We start from the raw sequence: 26,627 nt of genomic DNA, 5'->3' as shown, positions 1-26,627 counted from the left end.
TGCCCTCCTGCGGCACTGGAGGGTTGGGCTGTCTTGTTGAGTTTTTGGCAAAGGGCAGGCAATGACCTTGCTAGGGCCATGCTGGGGAGAAACAAGCTCTGAACGCAAGGAGCTTTTGTCCCTCCATCTTTTCCTTGTCCTTCCAGCCCTCCATTGCTGCTGAAGCCACCCATATCCCGAGCACTCTCACCCAACAGCCTTCCAGCAAGGGCTGTCTCACTTTGTTGTTGCTGTTAATTACTGGAACCAGTTCACTCTCATTTCTTCAGGGCTGACATTTCAGGAAGGAGCCCCGCCTGGTTTGCCATGCGGGTGAGCAGACCTACGCTACTTCTTTTCCTTCGGGCTGTGCTTGTACTCTGGTATGTCAAATAGGCTTCAAGTCTGCAGGCGTTTCTCTTGCCCTAGACTATGTGAGCTTGCCCAGGATAGGGGAGGGCTGCAGGCACCTCCCAGCCCAGGCCCCAGCCCACCCAGGTGCTCACACCCTCTGCAGCCTGCCCTTCTTCCTCTGCGCGCCTCCAGTCACCACTCGAATAGGACACTGAATGCCACCGTGACTCGGATCCCACCACCAGAACTGTTCCTCAATTCACGGGACCGAATGACTATTAATGGACCGACACGGGCCATTAGGTAACTTTTTTTCTGCCTATGTCAGGCGGGAAGAATCGAGCAACTGTTGACAACTGAATAACATCTGGTCTTTAAGACAAATTAAGATACTGGCTAAGGTCAAAACTCTGAGAGCTTGTCCGTATTTCCACATGATTGACAGGCAAAACTAAGGGAAGGAAGACCAAGGAAATAGACGGAAGAGAGGAGACGAAAGTGAACAGCTCAAGACAAATAAAAGAGAGCGGGATGCAAAAACAGAGGAACGTCGAAAAGCGGAGAAACGAGAAGACTGGCAGGACCGGAGCCAGGAGAGCGGGAAGCGGAGCGGCGGGCGGGCCCGCAACGCGCCGGGCGGGCGTACCACCCCAGCGCGGGGGTGAGGGCAGGAGTTGGGGGACGGCGTGAGAGGCGCGACCCCTCGGCGTCGAATGGTCGCGCCCGGAGGCGGCGACCAATGGGCGGCCGGGATGTTGGAAGGGCGGCGGCGGGGGGGCACTAGCTGGCTGGGGGACGGCGGCCGCCGCCATGATGCTTGTTTGCTTTCAATGAAAGCGAGGGGGGCGCGGAGGAGGAGGCGGCGGCGTCGGTGGCGGCGGCGTCGGCGGCGGGGAGGCGAAGGCGGCGGCGGGCGCAGCGAGGGGGGCGAGGCCGGCTGTCGAGAGAGCGGGAGGGCGTAGCGTCGGCCCGCCAGGGCTGCTGCGGCGAGCGACGGAGGAGGTGGCGCTCGGAGGGGGAACAAAGAACGGCGGCTGAGGCGACGCGGAGCGGCGGCGGCGGCGCTGCAGCAGCGGGCGGGACTGGTATGGTGGTTCCACAGGTCAGACCCCGCTGCACTCACAGGGAGGAGGCGGCAGCGGCGGAGGCGGGCGGCGCACCCCTGGAGGTGAGCGAGCCGGCCCGGGGCCCGCGGGGCTGCTCCCGCACTGGCCGCGCTCGGCCGTGTCCCCATCGCGCGCGCGCGGCCAGGGCGTCTCGCGCTCGGACGGCGGCGGGCTGGCAGACGGGCCGAGCCGGCGGCTGTTGGGGGGCCCACGACGCGCCGTGGTCGCCACCCCGCCGGGGACCGGGGTGGCGTGGGGGGCGGGTCGGGGGGCGCCGTGGCCCTGGGGCCCAGCGCGGGTCCAGGGCCGGGCCGAGGCGAGCCGGTGTCCGGGACTCGCGGCCGGGACGGGGGCTCCTGGGAGGAGTGGCCGTGTGTGCGGGCCGCGCAGTGTGGGCCGCGGTGGTTGCCGCCGAGCGGAAAACCCGCGGCTGCACCCCCTCCCCCCGAGTGCTTAAAATTCGGTTTAACGCCGGTTTTGGGGGGCGGGGTTGGCATGGCTCACGGAGTGCTCGGAAGTGCGCCGAGGAAAGTGGTCGCGGAGCGGCCTGCCGGCGCGACGGGGTTTCCCCCGGTGCCCGAGGCGCAGGTGTTTCTTCCCGAAAGCCGGTCGACGTCTCCAGAGACGGTCCCCCCCGGCCCCGGTCCCCCGCCGGCCGGCCCGGCGCGGAGCTGGCGTCGTTTCAAGAAACTGCTGGACTCGGAGTTTCCATAGTTACGTGCGGGCCGGACGCCTGGTCCTGGTGGTCCTCGTGCGAGTCGCCGACGTGCCTTTGCTGGGGGTGCGTGTCGGGAGGCCCAGGGTAAACCCGAGCGGATGGAGGGCGGCGCGGGCGCGGCCACCGGTCGGGAGGCTCGGAAGACTTTGTTTGTTTTTGTACTCGATGTCAGCAGTCGATCGTGGTCTTCAGGACGTGTGTGTGACTTGGAGTAAAAGTTGCTCGGTGTTTCTGGACCAGTGACCTAGACCAGGCCGCTTGCTCTGAACGGAGCGTCTGAGTAGCTGCTGACGAGGAGGCGGAGGCCTGGGAGGGCGGCGAGGACTCGCCTGGGCCGCCGTAGCCAGGGCGGCAGGGCCGGGTGTGCCGGGAACCTGGGAGCCGCTGGAGTGCGGTGCGGTTGTTGGGGCGACAGCTCTGGGGGGGCGGAGGGTGACTGACTGACTGACTGATGGATTGATTGGTTCGATGGAGGAGGGGAAGGAGAGGAGCATCATCTCGCTGCCCCCTGTGCCCTGAGAGGGCGCTCCGGGCAGCGGGGGGGGGGGGGGGGGGGGGGCGGGCGGCCCGGTGGTCGGCTCCGGTCACGTGTCAGCAGGTGGACGGGACACTGTGCAGTCGCCAAAACCGAGACTGTGACAGAAGACAGGTTTTCTTTCGAGACTCAGAGTCACTATGAATGGCGGTCTTAACGGTTTCACGAGCGTCTAGATACGTGGGAATGTAGATGGCGACGGTCTTCTGAAGGCATGTTTGATTCGTAGGTGTTTGGGGGTTTCTTAAATCTTGGTGGCAAAGTAAGGTTATTGGGAAATTTGAGACTGTTTCCTTTTGAACAGACGTGAAGGCGTTCACAGAACTCGGTCCTGACTACAAATAAAAGCGTTGTAAGAATCTAACTGCTATGCTTGTGGCTTATAAAGGCGCGTTTTGGTTAATGCTTAGGTATCTTGCCATGCCCAAATTAGCCTTCTTACATGTTTTTAAAGATTTTATTTTTTAGAGAGGGGAAGGGAGAAGGAGAGGAAGAGAAACATGTGTGGTTGCCTCTCGCGCGCCCCCTACTGGGGATCTGGCCCTTAACCCAGGCATGTGCCCTGACTGGGAATGGCACCAGTGACCCTTCGGTTCACAGGACAGTGCTCAGTCCCCTGAGCCACACCAGCCTGGGCGCTTCTATTTCAAGCATAAGCCTTTCTCCCACGGTGCAACAGAGGGAGGGCGCGTGTAGGGCACACGGGACTAAAGGGATGACAGGGCCACGGCTGTGGGGAGTGAGGAGACCAGTGTCTTCATTTCGCACACTTGGGACTCTCCCGGGTGCGAGTGCACCGGTGCAGAGACTCTGCTGTTGAAATGTTTATCACTTTGGGAAAAGTAATAAATATTAGTGAACCAAATAGGTTCAGCTAAGAACGCATTTTAGTGGAGAAGAGACTTGGATTTGTGGATATGTAACGCTGTTATTTACGCGTTTGTGATTGGAACTTAATGTTTGGGAGAAGTTCTAATTTTAATTGTCATATCCTTAGCTTCCATGAAATCTTTTACTGATGCAGTTTTATTTAACCTGCCACTCACTTTAGGAAGGTAGCCATTTTACGACAAAGTGTGATTAATAAAATACTGTGTGAAATTTTAAAATGCTGTATAAATTAAACTGTAAAACTTATTGTATGCATAGCCTGTGTGCATCAGAGTACAATGGAATGCACTGTATTTTATTATTTTAACTAGTAATTAAAGAGGAGAAAGTTATTTGCATCCAAGATGGGGACTCATTGAGGCTCCCTTAACTTTGCTGCTCTCTGGGCTTTTACTTCTCCCTAAATATCCCTTTATATCTTCTTGCTAAGTTACATATGAAGGAATAGTGTATATGGGGTTGATACTCAGGTTTCTGCCTTGCAGTTATAGTCTTAGGTGTACAAAGTTCTGTGGAAGAAGAATGAATGATTAAATTTGTGGAAGGTGTGCAAGCAGTTTATGGAAAATAACACAGAAGAGAAAATAACACAAACTGGGGAGAGCTCATTTCAAACGGAGGGGGAACAGTGGGCCGTTGGGGCACCACACACTGGAGTGAGGCCAGAGGATGGTGATAGTGTGGAGAGTGGCTGGACATGAACCTGCAAAGTTGTCTCCACCCTAGGTTTTGAAGGACTTTGCTTGGTAAGCTAAAAGTGAGGTTTATATCTTTATCCTGTAGCACAGGAGGGAGCCAAAATATTTTTAGTAGGGGAATAAGGTGATTTAGAGATCACTTTGGCATTAGTGTGGAGGACCATGTGGAGGCTCTACATACAAAAATGTCACACAGAGTTAATGACTTGGAATCTATTTTAACCTGGATACAGTGTCTTGTGGTCCCTTTTACAGTAGACTGGAGGGCTCTGCCCAATTGCTCTATACTGCAGAGAAATTTAAGATGAAAATGCCAGGATGTTTTTGGAAGAAGTTAAAAGCAGTCAAAACAATGAAACCCATAGAATGGTACACATGAAAGTTCAGGTGTTGAGGACTTCTGAGTTAGGCCTAGGCAAGCTGTAGACCTTAGGGTGGAAAAATCAACCCTCTGCTCACCAGGAGTGAGAGCTACCAAGCCTAAAGGTTCTCATTACCCCTCTAGTCAGTTGGGATATGAACTGTAAACATTTTGTGCAATTTGGAGTGGGGGGTGGGGAAGTTTTTCCCCAGTAAATTACTGGAATTAAAATACTGAAACTTCCTTAAAGCCTAAGAATTCTGTACAGTTGAATCTGCTGCAAAGCAACATAGGTTCCTAAATATTGTTATGGTATGAAAAAATTGTGCAGGAAAACTGCAGGTCTTATAGGGGAAAATGGGATTGGGGCCCAACACTCGAACAGCTTTGTCAGTGACTTGTTTTTAAAAAGGGAACCTGATAAAAATGGTGGCGCAGTTTCGCATGCTACATAGTGAAGCAGTATGTAAACACTACAGTAAATGTGACACTTTCCCTTGAAAAAAACGTGGATGCTTGTGGGAATGGTTATAAGAATGTTTGCTGCTTGTGAGTTACTGTGAAGAGAGAGAAGTTTATCTGAACCCAGGTGGAATGTTACATCAACAACAGATGTGGGTAAGCGTGTCTCTCTCTCTCTCTCTCTCTGTCTCACACACACACACACACACACACACAGTGAACTGATATAGTTGGTAGGTGTTTGAGGTCTCTGTTGTGTGTGTGTGTGTGTGTGTGTGTGCAGCCCAGTTCATTGGGTTGTAGTTTTCTACCTTTACCTAGTGTTTTTCACAGACCAGTAGTTGGGAATTCGGTGTTATGTGTGGTTTCCCTGATTTATCAGTCACATTGAAGCAAATTTACATTTTCAGAATGAGCAATATAGCAGACCTAATTATATTTGAACACAGCATTTTAAAATAGTGCTGTAAAACTCCATTCCAAAAATACTTGAACACTTTTGTGTCAGGTGTTGTGTAGATTTACTACCCTTAGGAAGCTTATTGTCTTTGTCCCAAGTGGGTTAATAATGATTATAGAGACAAGGACAAATGAACCAATAAAGGCTGTGTAGTAACAAGGAATATACAAAGTTTGGGGCAAGCTAAAGAAAGAGCAACTAACTTCTGATTAGGACACTTGAAGAAGTTGACTCAGAGGTCTTTGAGCTGAGTTTGGAAGGGTGAATAGGTTTGTCAGACTGGGTAGGGCATTTCAGGTGAAAGGAACAGCATGTGCAAAGTCCTGTTATGTACAACTTTGACTGTGAAACCTAGGATGCAAGGATGTGGGACGGGGAGAGTGGGTCAGAAATGGTTTGTAAATATTCAGGGTTTTTCTTAATGTGTTGGGGCTTCCATATGTATTTGATGGGGATCCATTTAGAGTTTAGATGGGTAGGGGTGGGGAAATTGTGTGTTTGACACTTTCTTTAGAAGACACAGGAGAAATGCGGAGGCTACAATGGAAGGAGTCTAGATACTGGAGTCAGAGAATTCATTTTAGTCCCTGTGAGAGATCAAGGCCATGAGCATAAGAGGTAGAAAAGCATAGGATAGATATGAAAGATACCAGAATTAGGGGCAGATAAGCAGTGAGCTGATAGAGTAGGAAGGAGATGATAGGATTCAGAAGTTATTTAGCTTAGGGAACTATTCATGTAATTTCATGTGGAATATAGTAGACCGAGAGCAGATTTGGCAAGGACAGTGGAATGGTTTGATTTTTTCAAGTTGGATGTGACTATTGGAAATTTATGTGGATATGTCTGATAGGTATCTGGACCAAAGGTGGTTGGTACTTTATACATTTGACCATTGAATAGTTGGCATTGGGAGTTAGGAGATCATTCAGAGAGAGTGTATGAACAAGTGCTTTTCACAGTTTTGGGGGAGGTAGGGTCCCCAATTGAGAATCAGTTGAAAATTCTGGACCCTGCTGAAGAGAATGAAAGTCTGTATACACACAGGTGCAAAACTTACTCATGGACCACAGGTTAATATAGGAAGAGAATGGAGGGAACCCTTAGGTATTACATGATGCGACAAAGGGGTTGTAGAGGTAAGAGAACAAGGACAGAGGACATTACTGAAAGATGCTAAGGGGGGTACAGTGCTGAGCAGGAGGGAGTTGTCAGTGGTGACAGATGGTGCCCAGTTTAGGGTAGGATGAGCTCTGGGAGTGGATTGATAGGATTTGGCAGTTAGGTAAATATAAGCAGAGCAAATTTTTCTGGAACCAGAGAAGTAGAAGTCATGTTGTAGGTTGGGCTGGAAACTGGGAGGTTATATTTTGAAAAGTTTGAAGTGGAAGAGAAGGAAAACAGTTCACAGAGGAGACAGGCATGAAAGAAGGCAGGCACCTGTGGAGCTGTCAGCCTGCTGTTTCCTTTAGGTTCGTAACTTACAATAAGTTTCTGATACGTATTATATGTATACTTCAAACTTGTCCCTCATGTATTGGTTGAAATGATTGACTTTATTTGGTCACATAAACTTTGTGGGATTTTTGTTATTTTAGAATCAGTAAAGGGAATTCTTACTCATTGGAGGTGGAGATTATCTTATGTAAAACCATATTATTAGAACTTTCAGTCTCCAGTTGATAGAAGAAGAATATTTGCTTTTCGTGTTCCCTGGGCTAGGCTTGTACTTGAACCGTGCAGAAAAGCCCAAAAAGTTCAGTTAAATATTTGAGGCACTTTAAAATGTAAAATAGTAGCAAAAAGAGCATCATTATACGTAGTAATTTTCTTTCAGAATTACTTGTTACCAGTATATGCTCACAAAGTAAACGTGCGATTTAACAAAAGAAACATTAGGTAGTGGTCTTCGGATCTAGAAAGAGGATCACCGGTACTTCCCTAGATACCTCAAGAAGTTGCATATAGATTTATTTTTTAAACTAGGCGGATTTTGAGTGGGGGATATTTCAAGTCCCTGCTAAATAAAGACCAAACAGAAATGAAGATTTATTAAAATAAAGTAAAAAATACATTTGCACTTAGCTCCTTGGGGGGCAAATTTTTTTCTTCCCTAAGATTGTGCATAGTTGTTTGTAGACACCACAGTATTGTAAAGCAGTATTTGATGAGGCTACTGCCTTGTTTCAGACCAGTAACTTTATGTATTTCATTTAAAATTGTTGGAAGTGAAACTATAGTTATTTGGGACACCTTAAGAGTTGTCATTTAGTTTCTAATTTTAGGGAAATTTACAGAAGATCAGATTTAGGGGTTCATAGTCATGGAAAGAAAATATACTTGTCAAATGTTAATGTGATAGGCACCATGCATTACATGTGTTCCCTCATTTAATCATCACACCAAAATTGTGAGGTGGGTATTTTATAAATGAGAAAGCTTTAGCCTTACAGATGAAAGCGCATGCTTGCAGAGCTGGGACTTTATATACAGCCATTTGGCTCTAGTTTGTGTTTTTCAGTCCTTACCTGAGAACATTTTTTCATTGCTTTTAGAGAAGGGAAGGCAGGTCAGGGGAAACATCAGTGTGAGAGAGGAATATCACTAATGGCCTCTTGTAGGCTCCCTGACCAGGGATCGCACCTACAACCTAGGTATTTGCCCTGACGGGGAATCAAACCTGCAACCTTTTGGTGTATGGGACAGTCCACCAGCCAGGGCTCTAGTTTGTGTCCTTAATGACATTGTACTGTGTTCCCCTCTTCCCTCCTGACTGCCGTGGTGCTGTGCCTCAGAGTGGACTTTTGGTACAGGTTTGGGGATGGGGGGGTCCAGTTGCTGCCACATGTGCATAAGCACTTATGTTAGCAGCCGATCATGTTGATGTAGTAGAGTTAATGAGCGGGGTATTTCTTCATATTTTTGATTCTCTTTTTGGTCATGGGTCAAGAACTTCATGAGAGTTCATGTAAGAATACTATTTGCTGGTCAAAAATCCAGTTTTAAAGCATTTCACTATTTTAGGGAAAGGTAGTCACTTACACATCTGTTGTCAAAAAGCACTGCACAGCAGACTCCATTCGAAGAACACATTTGCTTTAGATTTTTTTCTTGTATCTTCTGACACATCCCTAAGAGGCTTTATGTCAATATTCTAGTGTTCTTAAAGGCTTCTTGACTATTTTTTTTTTGTAAGGTCAATTACTCATTTCATGAATAATTTTATTTCTTAGTTTTAGCAGGGGAAAAGGAGTAGTGGGTAAAATGATTGTAAATGTGAATTAGAAGCTAGAATAAATGTTGAATCCTTCAAAGGGCCAATAGTTCCACTACATGTTTTTTTTGTTTTGTTTTCTATCCTCACTCGAGGCTTTTTTTTTTAAATTGCTCTGGGAATGGGGAGCCAGGAGAGAGAGAGAGAGGGAAGCAGAGACTGGTTGCATGCCTCCTGTACACGCCCTGACTGGGGATCGAACACCCAGCTTTTTGGTTTATGGGATGATGCTCCAACCAACTGAGCCCCACTGGCCAGGGCTGCCTTGGTGACATTAGCATACAAATCATGATTACTCGTAGTGTGCAGTCCAGCTTTTGCTGATTAGTCAACAAATTCTGTCTTAATGGGGTTTTTTTTGCTCTATACTTGACTTAAAATATAAAAGTTAACATTTCTAAGCTAATAAATACTTCTGTTTATTTAGAGTTGGAATTTGTGGATGACCTGTGGTTGTATTTGAATTAATTTATTGGATTTAATGAAATTGCTAGTTTTGACCAATTTTGAACCCTCAAAACTGTGATGGTTGCATACACCCTGTGCTTCCTCCGACTGCATATTACGATCACTCGTGTTATTGGACACGTGCGTGTGGGTAGAATTGCATTTTAACAGCAGTCCCGTAAGCTGGTCCTGGAGAGGCGTAGTGGGTGCAGATGGGTGTGCCGCGTCGTCCTGTTGCTGCGTCTTACTGGCTATGACACCTGCTCTCTTAGCTCGCTGTGTGGAAGAATATTGTACCACAATCTAAAAATCTTTGTTTTCACAGAGGTCTTAGTTAAATCAGTTTGGTCTGAAATTTATTTTTGTACTACTTCAGGAAAGGATTTACGGAAAGTGATATGAGATACTTTGGGGGCAGGTAATTTTGGGATGTCTTAAATACACCTTTTTAAAGAAACCTTAAGTTCTTAAACATATTACCAAAATGTTGTTTGCATTTTTCTTTCTCTTCCAAGTGTATGGATGGAGCTTTCTAGGGGCAAGCAAAATGTATAGTGTCTGGTCAGTTTGAATTCAGAGCAGATAAGCGAATCCAGCTGTCTTCTAGTCTGTCAGACATTAAAGAGATTTGCAAAAATGTAAGATGATGTCATTCTGTTCACAAGATTTTACTTTGTTTTTGCAAATATTTTTTTTAATGTTTATTAACATTTATATTTAGGGTTAACAAATAATTGAAAATTTCGTAGTTCTAATTTTTACTGTGATAAATATTGATAGATCAGACTCCCATAAATGAACGCTCTCTGAGGTACTCGTTAATTGTTAAGAGTGTGTGAGGGTCCTGAGATGACAGAGTTTGAGATCACCTGCCTTAAGAGTATTAGACAGATTTGGGAGAGTGCAGGTGGAAAAAGAATGATACATCTGAAAAGGAAACTAGAGGGCTTGTGATCTCAGCAACATAAGATTTGGAGAGACTGAAGATGAAATTTTGGTTTTGTCAGGGACAGATTACTAGAGAGGTGTGTGAGGCAGTGATGTGTAATATGTACTAGAGTATAGCTTTGCAGCTACATTGTCCCAGGTTCAGATCCCAGCTCTGGTACTTAACCAGGTGTGTGCCACCTTGAGCAAGTTATTTAAACCCCAGGCCTCCGTCTCCTCAACTGAAATAAAATAAGGATAACAGCTACCTCAGTGGGTTGTTGTGAGAATTAAATTGAGAGAATCAGGTAAACCTTTGCATTGCAAATGAAAGCACCGGCTTTGGGTTGGACTTGGTTAAAAGTCACAGTGTAGCTCTAGTATATCTGACCTCAGGCAAGTTTCCTCCCTTTCTTTATGTAAGGAGGGTGATACTGAGTTGGCCAAGTTCACTCCCTGTTACATAAACAGAAAGGGCACGTGTTTCGGTTTTGCCAGTAACTTTATTGAGCAACATATTCACCGTTTTGTTCCACTGCCTCCTGCCATCTTTCGGTCAACCTCATAATTCCACCTTCCTAAAAGTTTTTATCTTTTTGAGCAAAGAACTGTTATAGGTGCCTTTTGCAGTGTTCCCAGGGATTGAAATTTTGTCCATTAAGAGAATTTTGTAAAGACCAAAATCAATGGAAATCTGAAGGTGCAGTGTCTGCTGAATATGGCTGGTGAATCAGAATTTTCCAGCCAAGCTGTCACAATTTTTGCTTAAAAAAAGACACCTGCTGTCTTGCATTATCCTAATGGAAGGTTATGTATTTTCCATTGACTAACTCTGCATGCTTTTCATTGAGTGCTGCTTTCAGTCGGTCTAATTGGGAGTAAGACTTGTTGAAATTAATCATTTGTTTTTCCATAAGGAGCTCATCATAGAGGACTCTCTTAAATCCCACCATATACACAACAGCACCTTCTTTGGATGAAGACCAGCTTTTGATGTGATTGGAGGTGGTTCATTTTGCTTGCCCCACCACCTCATTGTTCCACATTATTGTAAAGTACACCACTTTTTATCACCTGTCACAATCTTTTTTAAGCGGAGTGTTTTTGTTATATTTAAGTAGAAAATTGCATGTAGAAATACAGTTAAGAAGGTTTTTCTTGCTTATGTAGAACCCAAATATCAAAGCAATTAACATAGCCAAGATGGTGCAAATGATTTTCAACACTTTCTTTGATTATTTTGACTGTGTCCTGGGTATTATAACGTTGATTGTTCTCAGTGTTTCGATTCGATTGCTGTCAACTTCAACTGGTCTACCCAACCGTGGTGCACCATTCAGTGAGAATCTCCAGTATGAAACCTCGCAAACCACCTTTGACACATTCGATCAGTCATAGCACCTTCTCTGTACACTCAAATTTTTTTTTGCATTTCAGTTGCATTTTTGCCTTTCTTGAAATAATAAAGTGTAACATGCTGAAAATGTTGCTTATTTTCTTCCATCTTCATTATTTAAATGACTACACAAAATTCACCAATTTTGATTTTTTTAAATGCATGCTGATATGACAGCTGTCATAGTACAACCTAACAAAATTGCTTTGAATGAAGTTAAAGACAACTAAGTGCTAGTAAGATCCTCCTTACAGAAAGAAACAAACAAACTTTCTGGCCAACCCAATAGAAATTACTTGCTGGAGTCCAGGGGATTAAAATGAGATAATGCATATGAAGGGCCTGATGGGCCTGCCAGGTGGTGAGTGCTGAAATGTTAGCTCACGCTGGGGCAGAGTGGGGCAGACAGGCACTCAACACAGTTTTGCCATTATCCTCATCTGAGGTTTGCTCTTGTTTTGTCACAGCATGTCACTAAGATTACTTTTATACAGTTTAACCTTTAGGTTTGTCCCCTTGTTTCTTATCCCAGGCTGGAACCAAGATTCTCAGTTTTCGGTCACTGAGAGCCTTCTTTCTGGTTTCTCTAGATTTTGCTTTCAAGAATAGAAGCCTAGATACTAGTTTTTATTTCTGGTAAGATAGGCACTGCTTCTGTTAAGCACACTTGTGTCTTGCAAAATGTTTCCTCTGTTTTTTTCTTATCACAGCCTCTCCCCTTGAATTGTTATAAGTGTTTGCCAAGTATTTAATATTTGCCAGGCTCTGAAGACATAAAAGTATTTAAAACATGAGTAAGTGCAAGATCCCTGTATTAGGGGATCAGTGAGATGTGAAAAAAATTACGGTGTGATTAAAGAATAGAACTAGAAATTATCTTCAAGATTCAGAATAACTCAAAGCAGGGAATAGTAAACTTTGGGAGGGATAAAGAAGAAAGGCCTTTTTAAAGCTGGTTACTTGAGTTGCCATTTAAAGGATGATTAGTCATTTAAGTTTTGGAGGGAGGAACAGAGGGCAGAAGCAGTAGCATGTACTAAGGCGTGGTGGTTTGTGAGAGGTAACTGGAAGCTGGGGAGACCCCATGATGAGACTGGAGAGGCACACAAGGACCTGGTCAGGGATACACTTTGTTTTGTAAATGTGCCTGGGTTTAGTTAGTTCAACATATATTTGAACCTCTTGTGTCAGATGCTTTGTTAGAATCCAAGGATACAAAAATGAAGGAGATGTGGGTTTAGCACCATAAGGTAAGTACCTGTGTTTGTAGAAGATCATTTGGGACAGTAGCTAGGATGCATTAAGGTGGGGAGAGTAGGAGAAAGAAGGTTCTGAGACTGGTGGAGTAGGTCAGGTAGGAAGAGTCTGGGGACACTGGGCAAAGTGGATAAAAGGTTTAGGAGGTAAAATGGGCTAGAATTAGAGACTGGGTGTGAAGGCTTTGGTTAGTTAGCCAGGAAAGAGTCAAGGATGTTGCTTAGAGTCCTGATTTGGAAAACTGGGTGGTGATTACAGGAGGGGCAGGTTTGAAAAGTAAGCTGACAGTTTCACTTTTAGGTAACATCTACCTGGTAATCTTTTTTCTTTCACTGGCTGTTTGTTCTACCCGTCCGGTGTGGTTCAAGTACCTTGATTTGAGAAATGTCATGAGTTGTGAGGTACCAGCTATAGTGTCATTGGCTGTTATAATAGTAGCCTTAAAGTCCAGAAATCCACAGATAGGATTTAAGTTTTGCTTTTTGGATGAGTAGTTATCTTTTGGAGAGGTTTGAATACTTGTTGGTTTTGCCACAAGGCTACCAGTGATAGACATTTTGCCACTAAGAACACCTCCGGAATGAGGTTTATCATCCGTGTGAACATTTGATTGTGGTGGAAAGCTGAGTAGAAAGAGGAGAAAACAAGTGTGATGACACAGAGTAAGGACGATTTGAGTTTAAGTGAGATGTGGAAGTACCTTAACAGCACCGAGGTTGTAAGAAAGACTTAGGAACTGGAGTCCCGGGGAGCCATCTGTTTTTATTTACAGTGGAGTTACGTCATATTTTTCATTTGTAAAATTCAGCTAATACACTTGGCAAAACAGAAGGTGAATATGCCATCTCGGTCATAATTAATATAAATTTAAAATTCCAGGCCCTCACTTAGTAGCTCAGTTGGTTAGAGTGTGATCCTGATACTAAGGTTCAATCCCCAGTCAGGGCACAGGCAAGTATCAACCAGTGATGCATAGATGAGTTGGAACAGTGAATTCTCCTCCTGCCCCCACCCCACTCATAGTTCCTTTATCTCGTTCTAAAAAAAAAAAATCAATTAAAAAATCCCAGAATATTATCTTTTTTAATAAATACCAAATTATTATGTTTATATGACATTTCAAATATCTTCATGTCTTGGTAGCAACAGATTTGTTACACAAAATCTCTTAGTGTACCAGTGATTAAATGTTATTTGGGTTGTATTCAGAGAGGTAGTAATTTTTTTTCACTTGTGGTGTTAGAATTTTGTGGCATTAGGGTAGTAGCTTGGTGTTTTTGTAATAATGGGAAATAGGTTATTTTTAATTTGTGTTTAGAGTTTGATTTCTTTGGATATTTCCTTTTCTATTTTAAAATTATCACCATTTTTCTACTACCCTTTTCATCAAAAGTATGATACAGAACTAATCTGTGTTGAAATTTGTATACTTTTTCATTGACTTATCAGTGTATCTGCATTGTAAGATATGAAATAAAGGGCTGTGATAAACTTGGTGTCAGATTATTAGAAACATGAATCGTGGTATTTTTTAGTCCACTGAAAGCTCTGTATTTTAGATTGGTCTTTGAAGGACATGGAATGAACAATTATCTTGTCTGATCTTTCTTTATGAAAGGTACTCCTGGTTCTAATGCCATTGGAAACAGTTCGTGAGCAGTTTATGTGTGACCCACTGTGGAGGCCTTGGTGGGGTGCTGGGAGGGGGATAGTATTGGCTTTGCTTTGAAGTGTGGGTGGAGTTTCTGTGAGAATGGCATGGAGATAGGGAAACACGGAACATGTTTGAAGGGTGGCAGTTTATCTGCCAGTTCCACCAAAAGGTAGAGAAAGAAAAGTGTTCGCCCTGATTGGTGTGTGGCTCAGTGGATTGAGCGTGGGCCTCTGAACCAAAGGGTCACTGGTTTCAATTTCCAGTCAGGGCACATGCCTGGGTTGTAGGCCAGGTCCCCAGTGCAGGGTGCATTAGAGGCAACCCACACACTGATGTTTCTCTCCCTCCCTTCTCCTCTGTCTAAAAATAAAATAGAATCTTTTTAAAAAAAAGTATTGGACAAAAGTCTAGAAAGGCAGACTATTTTGAATTCTAAAGTAAAAGTTTGAATTTGTTTTCTAAGCAGTAGTAAGTTGGGTGGGGGAGAGAGGATGTCAGAATCATAGTTTTAAAGCTGGTATAGGACCAGAAGTAATTCAGATAAGCTTTTCAGTTCTTTTTTCTGAAGTCTGTTCTCAACAAAAGATTTTTTTTGCCTCTGAATTTTGCAGAGTAATTAGAACTTGGCTTTAAGAAGAATAATTTGAGAATGATATGTAGGTTAGTTGTATGTAATCTTAAAGCACAGACACCAATTATTAGAGACTGTTGTAATAGTTGAAAAAATGGGAACTGAAATCCTAAATTAGCCCTGGCCAGTGTGGCTTAGTTGGTTTGAGTGCTGTCCCATAACCAGGTTCGATTTCTGGTCAGGGCACATCTAGGTTGCAGTTTGATCCCTGGTCTGGATGAGCACCATCCCCAATTCCAGTGCACCTGTGGAAGACAACAGCTTGGTGCTCATCTCTAGCATCATGTTTCTCTCTCTCCCTTCTTTTCTCTCTAAAAGTAGTGAAAAAAATGTCCTTGGGTGAGGATTTAAAAAAACTAAAACACGAAAGCCCTAAATTAGAATGATGTTTACTAAAATAAGAAAGAGTTGTAGTGTGATTATATGGTTGTGAGATCTTTTTCTTTGCTTCCCTAGTAGATTGAAGTCCAGGATCATGAATTTCTTATTCTTTATTCCTAAACCTTGGCAGAGTGCTTGGCACGTAGAAGGTACTTAGTAAATATTTGTTGAATTAATGATTCTATAAAGAAAACTACCTTAAAAGGTTTGGGTGGATTGAATTGCTTTTGGATTTTGCTTGCTTGTTCTTCTATGGAAACCTGATTCTGGGTCATGAAAAAAAAATGTTTAGACCAGTTTATTAGTGTGATGTGCTAGGCTTTACATAGGATCCAGGAGGATACAAACTGCTTGGGAAGGAGATGCGCTAGTGAATAAATGTGTGACGTGCAGAGGAGAGAATAGTGAGTGTGCGTTATGCCTTTGTTGAGAAGAGCTTATAGGGCTCTCAGTGTGACCTGAGTGGCCTTGCAGGGTTAAGTAGGAGTTGAGAGCAAAGATTGTCTTTGCTGAAGGGATTGGCATATATTGAAAGGCTGTGTCTTAGAAGTAGGCTTGCTCTAATGAATGTAGTACTTCACAGGGTGCTATGCGAGTGGCTGAAGCTGAGTGAGAAAATTGTTGGCTACGTCCAGATTGTAAAGGGCTTTGAAGTTTGGACATTAGGTAGGTGGACAGGAAGGGCAGCTGTAGGTTATTAAATAGGAGAGGACATAAGCATCTATCAGGAAGATAGATGTAGAGGAAGTCATTTTATATTTAAAGCTAAGCCATGAGGAGGGTCTAAATTAACTTAAAGTGGCTTTGAAAATGGGTTAAAATTTTTGAAGGTATAAAAAGTCAGATTTAGTGAAAAATTGGATTGGGAGAAGTAAATTGATACCAAGGTTAATCTCACTAGCGTTTTATACATACCCTGACTTGCAGCTCTGAAAGGAGCCTGGTCAAGTGAAAGGGTCTTTGTTTCTGCACATGAGTTTTGCTTCCTTTTCTTTTTCCTCTTTCCCTCTTTTTGTCTCCTTAATGTTTGAGAAAGAAGTACAACACAAAGAATGAAGGAGTAAATATAAAAAGCCTGTAAAGGAAAAGAGATATTAAATATAGCATTTTATTTTGTTAGTTGAGATTGGCTGTAACTCAGTCTCATTTCCCTTGGAAAAAATCTGGGTAGTATAATTAAAATAGATTATTTAACTTTAGAGTGCTTTTTAACACAGTTTTGTACATGGCCTAAATAACATTGCATAATCATTAATATTGTAAATAGGAACTAAGTATGAAATGTTTCTCTAACTGTCCACAAAATGTCCTTTATTGCTGATCTGTAGGTCTTATATAGGGACTACTCATTACATCTGATGGTATCTCTTAATTTTTTCCAAATCTAGAATAGTCCTGGCACTAGCTTGTTGAAGTCAGCAGACCAGTTGGCCTGCAGAAAGCCCCACTTTCTCATTTTGTCAGCTCGCTTCTTTGGTGTCGTCAGAAGCGTTGTTGATGTGTGCTTCATGTTCTCCCACATCAGGAGACAGCAGTGTCTGGACCTCCCCCCATTAGCAGTTGCAAAGATTGTTGAAGAAGGTAACAATTTATTTCTCCCTTGGACATTTTCTCCCTTATGATCAGAAAACAGTCTGCGTGGTGGTGTTACCCTAACATTACACCAATGATTCATCTGATGGTTTTAACCCAGTTTATAATCCTTGCTTTAAAAAGAGTCCTTAGGAATTACGAAGTGATGTTGCTTTTTTTAAAAAATTCTTTCATTCTTTGTTTATTAGCTGTCTTTCTTTTGTAAAGTAGGACTTTTCCTTCAACTGGAGCCATGTGATTGCTCTGAAATGCAGTACCTGCTGAAAGTATAAACACTTAAATCTTTCTCAAATTACCGGTTGTCTTAGTTTAATAGCTGCCACAATTTTGGTGGCTGATTTGTGCTTATGGCCTTCTCTCTACTGCCTTTCCTCTTGCTTTTCTTCTTGCCTTGATTACTGCACGTGTCTTCTACTTAATCTGTCTTTTACATCATTGCCAGCTGTTTTCGGCAACACAGATACTGATTTGGTGTATTTTGTTCTATTATAATTATGGTTCTTTTTGCTCAAATTGTCACAATTTTGGCCATCGAGGGCCCCTTAGCTGGCTCCTGTGTCATGTTTACATGACATGACAACCCCAGTAGACTTAGTGTAATTAATTCAGTGTAATACCAGTTGTTTACTTAATCCCCTCCTTTCCCAGCTTCATGATCTTCCATAGTATGGCTTCCCAGTAACCACTTTCACCATATGTTCTTTTTGATGGTGATTGAGGGGTTTTGCCTTTTTTGTCATAAACAGTGCTCATTTACAGAAGTACATGGGTTGTTTGTTCTCTTAGTAATTGCTTGTTTGAAAATGCCCTTTTGTTTGTCTTCACAGTTGACCAAGTTTTTGAGATTGGAATATTTTTTAGTTGAGATAAAATATATGTGAAATGTATAATCTCAAATGTACAGTGTGAGTTTTGATAACTATAGGCCAATACAAACCACACCTCAGTTAAGATATCAGATATTTTCATTACTCCCCACGAGGGTACCCTCTGTTACCACTACAGAGTTCATGTCAGTGAAACATCTTTTGGGTCCCTTTCATTCAGTGTAGTGTCTGAGATCCACATGGGTGGGTGTTATATCAGCAGTCTGTGCTTCCTGCTGAGCACCCCTCGGTTCTGTGGCTGCGGCGCCATCTGATCCTTTCACTGTTAATGGATGTAGGTTGTTTTCTGTTTTAGCAGTAGGAATAAAGGTGTTGTGGCTGACATTTGTGTAAATGTCTTTGTGGGCATTTTTATTTCTTTTGGGTCAATACTGAAGCATGGATTTGCCGAGTTACTGAGTAGGGAGTTACTATCATAGTGTTACATGGTGTTGATCATTTGCTTTTCTTTTGTCTTTTTGCCTTTTATGTTAGTAGGAAATATGTTTGTATATTCTGTGACTTGCCCTTTTTTTTGGTCTCAGTCTTGTTTTAGAGATTCTAATATTCAGATACTTACATGTTTCCCACTAGGTTTACACTGTACCTTTTTTACCTCAATTTGTCTTGTCCCCTACTACTTTACTTGCTGTTTTTGTTTGAGTTTCATGTTCTTTAGCAGAACAAGCACTTTTTTTGCAAAGTGTTTTTTTCTATTTCTGTGGTATTTTGTTTTTTGGTAGTGGTTTCTGTGTAGAATTTGTGCTGTGTTAAATTTGTTTGACACTGGCTGCTCTGTGTTGCTTTGCTTTTTATTCAGGTAATGGTGTGGAGGGGTCCCTTTGGTGCCCCATTTAGAAGGCTGAGTGTGTGTGGGGAGGGCGAGAGGCAGACTGTGGCGAACCCATTGTCTGTGGGCAGTTGCAGTTGGTGATTTCAGTGCTGGCTTTGTCATTACGTGTCCTTTTCCCACGGGAAACATTTAAATATTTATCCCCAGTTTTGATTGGGTGTAAGTTTGGTTCCTGGCAGAAATATGGGCCAGAGGCCGCTGTCCCCTTTCCGTGCATTCCTGTCTCCAGCGGCTCTTCCTTTCCACTTACTCCTAGTCAGAGGATGGTTAAAACAGGTCTAATTCAAGGACTGTAACTGTTCGTCTCTTTGGGGCTATAGTGGGGGCGGGGTGTAACTTTTTATGCTGGGCCTTTATGGAGGTCTCATTCCAGGCTGCTTCCTTAGTTCTTGTCTTAGACCTTTCCTCTTTACCCTAGAATCTGATAAATTCCTTATAACCCCCCTGTGAATCCTGCCCCAGCTCTTCACTGCACCGTACCTGTGTACACACACACACAGCACTTCTGAACTGGGCAGGGGCTGCGGGCTCCTGACATTCTTCCCAGTGGAAGAGTATAGTCTTTTCCAAGTGGATGGATGTGGTTAGTCCACCCTTAGTTTAAATGCCCCAGGATAGTCCTTTATTTGTTGTGTTAGGTTTGTAAATCATCTTCGAGACACTAAGTTTCCCAGGGTAGTTCTGTATTTTTAAACCATTTTATAAAATATTTAATTATGAAAGCATATGTTTCTATGCTGGTACGTAATGTCCTGTGTTTCTTCAAGACAGATAATTATTCTCATATAATAAACTGTTTCCCTGAAACAGTTGTGCTGGGGCCAGCATTGTGCTGGCAGGATCAGCAGTGATGTCTGGCTCTGGATTGGAGCAGCAGGAGTTTGACTAGTCAGGTGCCGTACACCTGTTGGCTCTGGCCTAGCTATTTTTAAAAAGTCTTTTGTAATTCTCCTTGACAGTTTTCAAGTCTATTTTGGAAGCCTTTTCTTCTTTTTTTTGTAGACGACAATCTACAGTGACATACTGTATTTTTTAGAGAGTAGGATCTGCTTTGTTGATTTCAAAGCTGTGGGGGGGATCTTAAATTATATGTATTCTTACATCCTTTTCTCTACCTAGTCTCCAGTGCTGTGTTCTGTCCAACTCCCAGGAAGGTGGGTGGGCCGTGCTGCTCGCACTGCTCCTCGGAGGAGCTTGGCCGTCCAGTGCGCTACCATTTTTTTATTCTAACACATCCCCTCACAGCCCATCCTCAGTCTCAGGAGTTTGGGAAATAGAGATCTCACTGCTGTCAAGTTTAGAGTAATGGCCTGTGTCTTAAATTTTAAGGCAGCCCATCCTCTGTTACAAAAAACAAAGAAAGGGAGTGGTTGGCTGCTCGGGCAGAAGTTTTCAGATATCTTAATTCAGTAACACTTTTATCGATTCTCAGAGCTGTGATCAAACTCTGAATATTGATTCACACTCAGCTCATATGATATTAGTGAATCCCATTTTTGAACTTTCACTAAGTCAAATTGATTAATAATAGGACCTAAATACTTTACTCAGCTGGACAGAATAATTTTTTCATTATTAAATTCTATTTGGAAAAGGCAATAAAGAGCAAATGGTGGTTTTTTAAGTAGAATCCAATCAGAAAAAATGGCATTTGGGTGATCTTAAGGAATGTTTTCAAATTCTGGTAGCCTTACACAGCATTTTATATTTTCTGGGTTACTACTGGTGTCGTAGTGTTTCTGAAAGGTCGCTGGTTTTGACCAGTTGTCCTCTGGACTGAACGGGAACATTTCTTGACTGCGTAGTTCTCCGTGTTGGGTATTTTGTACTGGTCTTTAAGTTCAGTTGTTCGTATTTCTATGCTGAAGAAATTAACTTGGAAGAGGACAGTTTTTAACAAAACAAAATTACTGCTATTTCTTGTACATATGATTGTTCTCACCATTTGTATTCTTTTTTCAAGCAGCTTTTTGGGATGACTTTCCTCCTGTGTTTTGACTACATGGTCAAAGCCCATTTCTGTGTTTGAAAAATAGCACACGTCCCATCAGTAGGGAGATAGCATAGCATAAAGAAAGTAACTTTAACTTTTCTCCATTGTTCTTATTGTGGGAAAATGCATGTAACAAAAAATTTACTATCTTAGCAACATTGTTAAGTGGGGTGCTCTTGTTATTACATTTATAGTGTTGCGCAACTGTTACCATCTTTATAACTTTTCTTGTAAAACTGAAACTCTATACCTAGTCAGCAGTAACTTCCCATTCCCTCTCTCCCAGGCCCTGGCAACCTCCATTCTACTTTCTGTCTTTACGATTTTGACTATTCTGAGCACCTCATATAAGTGAAATTATATAGTGTTTGTCTTTTTGCGATTGGCTTATTTCACTTAAAAAGCAGCTTTAACTTTAAATTAGACACTTTCAAAGCCTGATTCTGTTACTTCCCAGTGTTGTAACACTAGTAGTAAAATTGCTTGAACCTTTTTGGGCTTCAGCTTTCTCTTGGTAAAATGGAGTTAATTCTAGTCCTGCAGTAAGAAGTAGCAAAAGACTGAATCTAGAGAGAGTAAGAGAAAAACCAAGAGAAAAGGTCCTGGAAGCCAAATGAAATAAATGTTTCTAGGAAGGAGTGATCACCTACATCAGGAGTTGATCATAGGATGAGTGAAAGGCGGTCTGAGAAATGACCTTTGGACGTAACAGCGATTTTACCTGGTGCGCCACAAGGACATTTAAAACGTGCAGCACCTGACTCTTGAGTCAGGGTCACCGACCTCTCTTCCCTTAGATTGTCAAACAGAAGAATGACAATAGTCAACACAACAATGGCCATCAGGTGTGCCTAAATCAAAATTATACCTATTTTTGTCAGATCGGCAAAAAATATGGCATATTTTTTAGTGTGCTGCAGAATTTAATATAATTAGTTTGTGTGTGCCATGGGATGGAAAAGGTTGAAAATCACTGGGTTAGCCCTGGCTGGGTTGCTCAGTTGGTTTGGTGTGTTGTCCTGATATGCCAAAGTCTCAGGTTTGATCCCCAGTCAGGGCATATACAAGAATCAATCAATGAATGCATAAATAAATGGAACAACAAATCAATGTTTCTTTCTCCTCCCCTCACTTCCTTCCCTTCCTCTTTTTCTCTAAAAATGTTTTAAAATAATCTTTTACAGTAACAGTGTGAGAGATATACAGTAACAGTGTGAAGTCACTGGTTTTCTTCTTGACAGTTTTTGGTGGAATGTTAACAGTATGTACTGGTGTGAATCTGTTTAACTGGGAGAGTAGGTGTAGGAGACCGGGAATGTGCCCAACTGTTGAGGAATTTTTGCTTGTAAAGACAATGAGAAAAAAGTGTGGTAACGGGGAGGAGAAATGGGGGTTAAGACTAAAAAAAAAATAGAGGAAGTAATATGTATGTGAAAAGAAGGTAAAGATCCAGTACGGAGGGGAAATGTGACATTGGAGAAAATTGCCAAGCAGTGTCCTTGAGTAGGCAAGGTGATGGGGTGGGATTATGTGCCAAGGGGGCAGGCATTTTGTCCCGAATAAAACAGGATATAGATGGGTGAGGTCGGAGTTCATCCAAAGGCCTCTTCTGGTTTCCTGTTTTAATGAGAAAATGGAAGAGCAGGGAGATGGAAGAATGGGTGTTGGGAATTGGAGAAGTTATATAGGGCAGGGGCTGGGAGAATTGACAGTGTAACTTCTGGTCAGTATAAAGCGTCCGTTTGAGGGCAGTAATCACTGACTAGCCCTCTTTAAATTCACATGGTGATAGGTTTTTTCCAGCTATGTTTAGTTGTGTAGGTATTCAGAGTGGGTGGAGAGTTGGTTAAAGTGGGTTATGTGGTTCATCCAAATGAATAAGGTGAAATAAGACTGGGTAAGACATTTGGGGGAATATGTAAGGGAGTGAAATTTCTTTCTACCTAACTATTTCAGAATGTGTCAATAACAGATAAGGGTTTTTTTTTAAAGCTAACAAATGAAATGAACATTAGTTCTTTAATATCAACATATATTTAGTTTTTCAAATATGTCTGATTCTCAGAAATGTTTTTAATGGTTAATTTGTTCAATCCTTCATTTCTCCAAGAAGCTCCTCATGGGAAGGATATTTAGAGATCATAATACGGGTGTCTACTTTTTTTTTTTTTTTTTTTTTGAAGACTTTATTTATTTATTTTTAGAGAGGGGGGGAAGGGATGGAGAAAGACAAGGGAGAGAAACATCAATGTGTGGTTGCCTCTCACGTGCCCCCTGCTGGGGAACTGGCTCATAACTCAGGTATGTGTCCTAGCTGGGCATCGAACCTGCAACCCTTTGGTTTGCAAGCCAGCATTCAATCCACTGAGCCACACCACCTAGGGTGGGTGTCTACTTTTAAAAAGATCTTGTTATTTTCAGTTATTTGATTCTTCCTAATACTGATCGGTTTCTTTCCTTAATTTAACAGGCATGCCCAAAGAAAAATACGAGCCCCCTGACCCTCGGAGGATGTACACAATTATGTCCTCTGAGGAAGCAGCAAATGGAAAGAAATCACATTGGGCGGAGCTTGAAATAAGTGGTAAGACATGCAAGCGTAAATATATGGCACGGAGATTGAGACGTGGTAGAAAATTAAGTTTTTAATGTCACACACAAAAGAAGCAATGTTGTATTTTACCAGTGCTTATTTATTTTAGAAGCAGGAAGGTCCAGTGGGAAGAAGATAGTTTGATTCAAAGTTCGAATCCATTCATTGCTTATTCTCTCAGTGTCTGTGTCCTTGTATAAAAAATCACGGTGATAGTATCAAGGATGAAATGAAAATAACACATGCGAAATGCTTCGTGGCGCAGTTCTGGTCATTCTCTGATGGAGCAGGGTTGAGCTTTTGCGTTTTCAAGTTACAGGTTTCTAATGGGGGGGGATCTGTTCGTTCCAGTGTAGGTTCTGGGATAGATTGGTTTCTCCCCACTTTCTTCCTTTGCTCTTTTTTAATGAGTCTTTGAGGACAGCCCTACTCAGAAACACAAAATCTCAAAGCAGATCTCAAAGTTCTCTTCTACCTTTAGTGCTTTCCTAGATGCACATAAATATGTAAGTCCCCAGATCCACAGAGAATATCTTGAGCATCCCTGCCCAGGGGGCATGCAGCCCTTTTTTAATACTTCAGAGGTGGTGAAGGGACATTACTTCTGAAGCAACCCGTGCTAAACAAGTTTTGTGTTAACATTGGCTTAATATACCTCCCCATACTTCTCTGAAACAATGCAGAGTAAATTTTCCCTTTCCGTCCTTGATTTTTTTCTCAATGTAATGAAGCAGACAGGTGCTATGTGTAAAACATTTTGCCAGGTGTTATACCAGGCATATGGAAGATACATGAATGCAAAAACACAGTTCCTGTCATTCTGGAGCTTATGGCATGGTAAGGGGTGAGAAGGGGGAATATACAAGTATAAATAACTAACAGACAAAATAAAACTGCAAGGTTGAAGTAGAAAAGTACTATCCTGGAAACAAAAGGAAGCAATGATGATAACATTCTTCCCTTGCCAGCTTAAAATTTCTGGTTAACCTAATGAGTTAGTAAACCCAGACTCCCTCTTCTGCAGCCATAGAGGTTGGTACCCACATGGTCTCCTGGTTTCTCCTGATCTTTGGACTGCTGACCTTAACTAAGCTGAGCAGTTTTATAAAGGAGGCCTGTTGGAGAGCTACATTTCTCTTCTTTCCCTTTTCCTGTTCTCTGTGACTTCTGGGTTTGCCAGTTATCCTCGGATCACAGGCAGACATCACTCCCACTTTGCTCTTCTAATTTCTGCAGGACCAGTATTGAACTCTATTTCTTTCTTTTTTCAGCCTTATTAGTAGTTTTTGAATTGCAGTTCTTTGCATGTAGGGAGTTTCCCCTTAAAACATCAGGATAAGCTAGAAAACTACCTAGTTTTCTTTTTCTTCTGTTTTTATGCAGTGTATGAGACTTTCTGGTTTTGTTCTCTTCTCTCATTTTTATCTGGACTTTTTTCCCCCATGTCTTTTATTCCTGTCCTACTCAATTTTAATTTTGGAGTTTTGTCCTCAGTGTAGAGCTTTGCCTGGTCAGTTTGTAGAGTCCTGAGGGCCTGGACTGCTTTCAGACTTATTGTGGACACTTGGCACTTTATACTGCATCGCACCGAATTCCCAGTTGTGATGTTCTCAGGCTGGTGTTTCCAGTGGATACTAGTTGCTTTCTCTATTTTCAGTTCGTTTAGTTAGATTTACATTTAATGCTCTTATTGATATGGGTGGGTTTAAGTGTACTGTCACACGATTTAGGTTAACCCTGGAACATACAGGGTTGAACTGTGTGCATCCACTTATACACAGATTTTTTTTTTTTTTTTCCTTTACTATCAGTGGTTTATTACAAAGGATCCATCTCAGGAACAGCCATATAGAAGAGATGCATAGAGCGAGCTATGGGAAAGGGGTGTGCAGCCTGTGTACTCTCTCTGGACATGCCATCCTCCTAGCATATTAGTGCCTATGCACAGACGTTTAAAAATAAATAAATACCTGTGCTGTTTCTCATCTCCATTTGGGAGTCTGCGGGTGTGGAGGGCTGCCTGTGCACTGATCTATACCATTTTGTGTACGGGACTGACTTGGGCGCCTGCGAGTTTTGGTTCCTAAACTGGCAGATGGTTGGAATCACCCCTCCCTGCTCTACCACTCTGGGTATCGGGGGTCACTTAGGTTTTTGAGGTAATCAAAAGTTATATTCCATTTTCAGCCCTGACTGATGTGGCTCGGTTGGTTGGGCGTCACCCCAGCAAGTGAGAGGTTGGCAGGCTGATTCCTGGTCAGGGAACAGCATGCCCGGGTTGCAGGCCCGTCCCTGTGGGGGCATGGAGGAGAGGCAGCCTGTGGGGTTTTTCTCTTTTGCATTGATGTTTCTCTCCTTCCCCCCCCCCTTCTCCTCTCTTTAAAATAAATAAATACAGTCTTTAAAAAAGAAAGTTTTGTGCAATTTTCAACTGTGTTGGGGAACTTTGGCAACTTTAACTCCCCTTACATTGTTTAAGAATAAACTGTATTTTCTGTTTATTCCTTTTTTCCCTTTTTTCTTCTATTTTTTGTAAAATTACATTTTATCTCCTTTGTTGACTAATTAGTTTTATGCAACTCTTTAATAATGGTTGCTTTAGGTGTTATAATAGAGTGTATCAGTAATATTACACAACTTCTTGTGTAGTGTGAGCCTTAACAACAGTACACTTCCGTTTCTCTCCTCCTGGACTTTGTGCTGTTACTGTCATATATTTTACTTCTATATATGTTATAAATCTCACACAATATTGTTATTTTTCCTTTAAACAGTCATATAGTAGGAAAAGTTTTTTTTATCCATGTACTTTATTCCTTTGTGTGTGAGCAGGTTTCTTTCTGTTATTTTCCTTCTGATTGAAAGATTTCCTTTAATATTTCTTATAATGAAGGTATGCTGGTGATTTTTAGATAATACAATTGTATGTCTAAAAACATCTTTTTTATTTTGCCTCATTTTTTTTGCATGATACTTTTGCTAGACATAGAATTCCAGGTGGACAGTTTTTGTCTTTCAGTAAAGGTCCTGCTCCCGTCGTTCTTGCCTGCTTTGTTTCTGATGAGAAGCCTGCCGTCACCTGCCTGCCCTTGTTTCTTTTATGCACGCTGCTTTTCTCTGGTCGCTCTGAGATACTGTCTTCATTACAGCTTCAGCAGTGGGATTGCGATATGCTTTGATAGAGTTTCTTTCTGGTTT

At 42.5% G+C, this 26,627-nt stretch overlaps 1 protein-coding gene across 5 annotated transcripts in view; it reads left to right on the top strand.

Annotated features, from left to right (window-relative positions):
• The first annotated feature begins 1,418 nt into the window (after positions 1-1,418).
• The window catches only part of CNOT6 (CCR4-NOT transcription complex subunit 6), a 58,813-nt gene continuing 33,604 nt past the window's right edge, over positions 1,419-26,627 (top strand). For 3 of the 5 annotated variants that reach the window (XM_053656825.1, XM_037136357.2, XM_037136356.2), the window contains exon 1: positions 23,307-23,420. In XM_053656825.1, the coding sequence (XP_053512800.1) occupies positions 23,309-23,420 (112 nt within the window). In that variant the 5' untranslated portion in view covers positions 23,307-23,308. Of the gene's footprint in view, positions 1,502-23,075; positions 23,138-23,306; positions 23,421-26,627 lie in introns of those variants that run through there. The other 2 variants (XM_037136358.2, XM_053656824.1) reach the window with 2 other exon arrangements.

Source organism: Artibeus jamaicensis, unplaced genomic scaffold, assembly GCF_021234435.1.
Source record: "Artibeus jamaicensis isolate MK-2021 breed Jamaican fruit bat unplaced genomic scaffold, CSHL_Jam_final scaffold_286, whole genome shotgun sequence".
Classification (NCBI taxonomy): Eukaryota; Metazoa; Chordata; class Mammalia; order Chiroptera; family Phyllostomidae; genus Artibeus; species Artibeus jamaicensis.
Note: the sequence above shows the minus strand (reverse complement) of the source record. Positions and strands in the feature narration are given on the sequence as shown.